At 50.6% G+C, this 5291-nt stretch overlaps 1 protein-coding gene across 1 annotated transcript in view; it reads right to left on the reverse strand.

The window, feature by feature from the left end:
• LOC108798041 (rho GTPase-activating protein 32-like) overlaps positions 1 to 4898 on the reverse strand; it is a 60862-nt gene extending 55964 nt beyond the window's left edge. The window contains exon 1 of the mRNA XM_018569744.1: positions 4550 to 4898. Coding sequence (XP_018425246.1) covers positions 4550 to 4659 — 110 coding nt within the window. The 5' untranslated portion in view covers positions 4660 to 4898. The remainder of the gene's footprint in view (positions 1 to 4549) is intronic.
• Between the last annotated feature and the right edge of the window lie 393 nt (positions 4899 to 5291).

Consider the following 5291-nt stretch of genomic DNA (forward strand, 5'->3'; position numbering starts at 1 on the left):
AGTAGATGCCCAGGGGGACCGAGTAGGCGACCAGGGGCACCCAGTAGATGACCAGGGGCACCCAGTAGATGACCAGGGGCACCCAGTAGATGACCAGGGGCACCCAGTAGATGACCAGGGGCACTCAGTAGATCACCAGGGGCACCCAGTAGATGACCAGGGGCACTCAGTAGACGACCAGGGGCACTTAGTAGATGACCAGGGGCACTCCGTAAAGTCCAGGGCACTCAGTTGAAGACCAGGGGCACTGTGTAAAGACCCGGGGCACTGAGTAGAGGGCCCGGGGCATTCAGTAGAGGACCCGGGGCATTCAGTAGGAGGACCCCGGGGCATTCAGTAGAGGACCACGGGGCATTCAGTAGAGGACCCCGGGGCATTCAGTAGAGGATCCGGGGCATTCAGTAGAGGATCCGGGGCATTCAGTAGAGGATCCGGGGCATTCAGTAGAGGACCACGGGGCATTCAGTAGAGGATCCGGGGCATTCAGTAGAGGATCCGGGGCATTCAGTAGAGGACCCGGGGCATTCAGTAGAGGGGAATTCAGTTGAACACCCGGGCCATGTGCCCTCGGTAACAAGGTCTTGCTGTAAATTCTATATAGGCCATGAGAAGGGCCCCAGAGAGAAAATTTGGGGTTCCCTCTGAGCCTAAGCTGGCCGACTCTCCCTCTCATCCGGTGTTGGGGGAATTACAGAAACACATCACAGATATCTGAAGTCATCCAAAGGTTGTTTCATCAGCTAGAAAACAACACTTAGCGGGGGCTCCATTATTAGTTACGGAAATAGATCACCGTTCCATTTAAGGGGGGCTCCAGCCTCCACCAGTCCATTTAAGGGGGTCTCCCGCCTCCACCATTCCATTTAAGGGGGTCTCCCGCCTCCACAAACACAAATCATTTCACTTCCTTTCTTTGCTACAAGCCAACAGCTCATTTATAGGCCAGAATCCAACACCCCCGAAAATTGTGTGAATGTCCCTCTCAGCCGCTCGAGCACAGGGAAGGGTTTTCTTCACTTGGATCAGCCCCAGGCGGCTGTGACTTTCTAAGGGGCAGGAGTGGAAGTCACGGGATCCAGAATCCAAACCTCTCCATTTTGTTCCTGACAGAGAAAGGAGTAACCATGAAATACGAGAAGGAAGCTTCCAGATGTTCTGCAGCAATAACGAGGTCATGTGTGGTCACCGAGGATGGAAGCGCTAAGCACAGTTGTCCTTTCATTTCACCTCTATTATAAATGAGATTATAATCCCCGATACGTGATTTCCCGGGATCTCGCCCCTGATGTTCCCAACACACAAAGGTCACAAGTAGAGCCATCATGATACAACGCGGTGTATGTGCCGATCCGTATAGTTACATAGTTACATAGTATTTGAGGTTGAATAAAGACATTAGTCCATCAAGTCCAACCTATTGCGTGTATGTGTGTGTATGTGTGTGTATGTGTGTGTATGTGTGTGTATGTGTGTGTATGTGTACGGTCCTACGGATATGTGCGTATCTATCAGTCCCTGTATGTTCTCATTCTTAAGAGTACCCGTACCCCTGTATATTACCTGTACCCCTGTATATTACCCGCACCCCTGTATATTACCCGTCACCCTGTATATTACCTGTATCCCTGTATGTTACCTGTATCCCTGTATGTTACCTGTACCCCTGTATATTACCTGTACCCCTGTATATTACCCGTACCCCTGTATATTACCCGTACCCCTATATATTACCCGTCACCCTGTATATTACCTGTACCCCTGTATATTACCTGTACCCCTGTATATTACCTGTACCCCTGTATGTTACCTGTACCCCTATGTATTACCTGTACCCCTGTGTATTACCTGTACCCCTATATATTACCCGTCACCCCTGTATATTACCTGTACCCCTGTATATTACCTGTACCCCTGTATGTTACCTGTACCCCTATGTATTACCTGTACCCCTGTGTATTACCTATACCCCTGTATATTACCTGTACCCCTGTATGTTACCTGTACCCCTGTATATTACCCGCACCCCTGTATATTACCCGTACCCCAGTATATTACCCGTACCCCTGTATATTACGGTCCCTGAGGAAATCGTCCAATCGCCTCTTGAATGATTCCACACTCTCAGCCGAAATCACAGCCTGTGGCAGTGAGTTCCAGACCCTGAACGACCTGACCGAGAAGAACCCCCTTCACCCCTTGTGCTGACATTTTTTCTCCTCCAATTTTAGGTGGTGGCCCCTCGTCCTTGTCATGGGGTTATTGTAAAGAGTTTGTTGCCAATGTTGCTATCCCCGGTGAACATTTTGTACATGAAAATCATGTCCCCCCTTAATCTCCTCACTTCCAATGAGAACATGTTTAATTGTGTAGCCTTGTCTCATAGCTTTGGTCGCCCCCTTCTCTGGACTCTTTCCAGCTCAAGGATGTCCTTTCTGTGGACTGGTGCCCAAAACTGGACCGCGTACTCCAGATGTGGCCAAACCAGTGACCTATAAAGTGCCAGAATTACGGACTTGTCCCTGCAAAACATTCCCTTCTTAATACAGGACCCGACTTGCTTTGTTTACAGCAGCCTGGCACTGCAAGCTATTATCCGGCCTGTGGCCTACAATCACCCCCAAATCTGTTACCCTTTCAGACTTCCCATGTACAATCGTCCTGAATATCAGTGTCTGTGGGTATCCCTATTGGCCAGGCCTGAGCTCCGGTGGAGGGGACGCCAGACATTCTGTGTCCTGGGCACCTTCTGCTCCTCAGCGTCACATCGCTTCCACCTCCATCTGCTAACACAGATGATCATTCTCTGGGCAGCAATTACACGCAGCCTTACATGTCCGGCCTTACATGTACTCAGCATGATTAGAGTGGAATTAGGAATACTCAGGGGAGGTTGTGGGGTAATTGCGATATGAATTCAGGGATCAGTGACCACATGGCATGGTATTTCTCCATCCTCCATGGAGTCTGCAATGGCCATAAATACAAACAAGGAGACTGCACCATCCACGTTATTACCGATATAAAGCCTCATTCCATGAAAGTCGTACATAACAACCCTTCACCCCAAAGTATAACGCAGACAGAAGGTGCGCCGGCATTGGAGATTCATGAATTTATTAATAGCAAATCAAAATCATGAAGAACGTAGAGAAGAGGGCAGATTGCTGCTGTAAAGTGGGACAGTTCATCTCCAATGGAGATCCAACATACCGGACGGCACATGTCTATGCTACCTCAGCCCATGTCTATGCTACCTCAGCCCATGTCTATGCTACCTCAGCCCATGCCTATGCTACCTCAGCCCATGCCTATGCTACCTCAGCCCATGCCTATGCTACCTCAGCCCATGCCTATGCTACCTCAGCCCATGCCTATGCTACCTCAGCCCACATTTCTCATGCCTCAACCCATATCTATCATCCCTCAGCAGTCATCTGATGTGCAGCTGCCATCAGGCAATTGGTGCGCGCTCAATGCCTCGGGGAGGGCGGTGGAAACCGGTAAAACTCTACGCAATCAGCTGCTCTGAGTGTTGCCGTCGTGTACATGTGATGACATGTAGTACACGGCTCGTTACAAATGTGCTACAATACAGAGATTATAATTAGAGGCTCCTTGTATTGTGTCCATGTATTATATGTGATTAGTCACAATTAATGACTACATCGAGCGCGCATCGACTGAGGCCACATGGGCCGACTGTAAACATGATCATACCCCTCCCACCCATGATCCCAAATCCACAACTTTCCAATTCTGGCCATTTCACACTAATGTATGACAACAAACCCAGGCAGAGCCGGACTAGTTCCCACCGTCGGGTCGCCAACATTCAGCGTGTATCAGTCCATGTGTTCCGACCTCTGAGATCAGACTGACTGGCTCCTGAATGATACGCCCACTCTGGTACATGGAGTACATACCGCAAGTCATCACAATCTATGATCTGCGAAGGGTTAATAAGCTGACCAGTCAATAGCTCCGGCTGGTAAATGTTTTCTACAAAATAATGAACATGGAAATGTTTCTATGCGAAGAACCAGGGAATGGCCGTGCTGATGGTTGGACGTGATCACGGTTCCTCTACTCCCCAATAGGGTGCTGCTGGGTTTTATACCCCTGCAGTGTGCTCAGCCTGGATGCAGAGGATTTGGTACCCTGGCACACAAGATCCTGACATTGTGAATGGGAATGACAGCTGTGCTGCAGAGGCACCTGCAGTATGCTACACAGCACAGCCCCTCCGCCTCCATTCACACATGTGAGGGGGAGGAGAACGGGTTAATGGTGACCGTTCAGCACAGTATAGCCCAGGTGTTGTATTTAACACAATGCATAGAAATAACTGCGTAAACAAAGGGGGGGGGGGGGCACCTACATCAGCAGAGTTTAATGTATGCATGCCTCTCCTCCTCCCCCAAACTACTCAATTCCCACAGACAGGAATGCAAACAGCAAACAATGAGCACGCAGCCTGTGCGCTCCATACACTGCCTGCCATTCCCAGCACATCCAGCATACAAAGCCCACCAAAACATGAATGACTGACCTCTGCAGCTCGTCCAGATTGCTCCCCGATGCCATCCTGGATGCAGAGGAAGGTGCTGCGTGGAGACTGGGGAATGCAGGAGCTAGCACAGCATCGGTCCCTCCCTCCATGCCGCTCTACGACTGCAGAGACGGGCGGTGGGTGCTCTCCAACTCTCTACACTGAGGGGCACTAGCCACCTGGGCTCCTCATCATGTGCCCAGGATCCTGCGGTATTCACACCCCATCCAGGTAGCCGGGGCAAATGACAGGCAAGCCAACGGACCCGAGCTACTGTACCGGGAGCCCTGACCCCTGGAACTCTGGGACTGCCACAAGACAAGCCTTTCAGCTGTTCATTTGCAGGCAAAGGGAGGGGAAGAGCCATAGGCAGTGTCAGAGGGAGGAGGGGTTGGCTTGGCCTCTCAGGGCATATTGTTCTCCTATTTCAACTTGTGTGAGCTTCAAAGGATTGATTCAGCGTTCTCCCAGACGCACGGGGCCCATGCTGGAGACGGCTTTCATAGCAAGGCTTGCTGATGGACAGCTGCGATGATGCTCCAAGCCACAGACAAGGGATTCTCCATCAGCCAGCACGGGAAGCAGAAGGCAACCAAAGCTCAGATTGGGGTCACCCGAATTCTGCCACCCAACCATGTGTGTCCTATAAAGGGGTGCCATATATCAGTACCGTCCTATGTATTCTATACACTGAACCCCATAGGACAAGAGACACCATGTTCTGAACCCCACGAGGCACAAC

Source organism: Nanorana parkeri, unplaced genomic scaffold (assembly GCF_000935625.1).
Source record: "Nanorana parkeri isolate BGI_ZX_2015 unplaced genomic scaffold, ASM93562v1 scaffold1388, whole genome shotgun sequence".
Classification (NCBI taxonomy): domain Eukaryota; kingdom Metazoa; phylum Chordata; class Amphibia; order Anura; family Dicroglossidae; genus Nanorana; species Nanorana parkeri.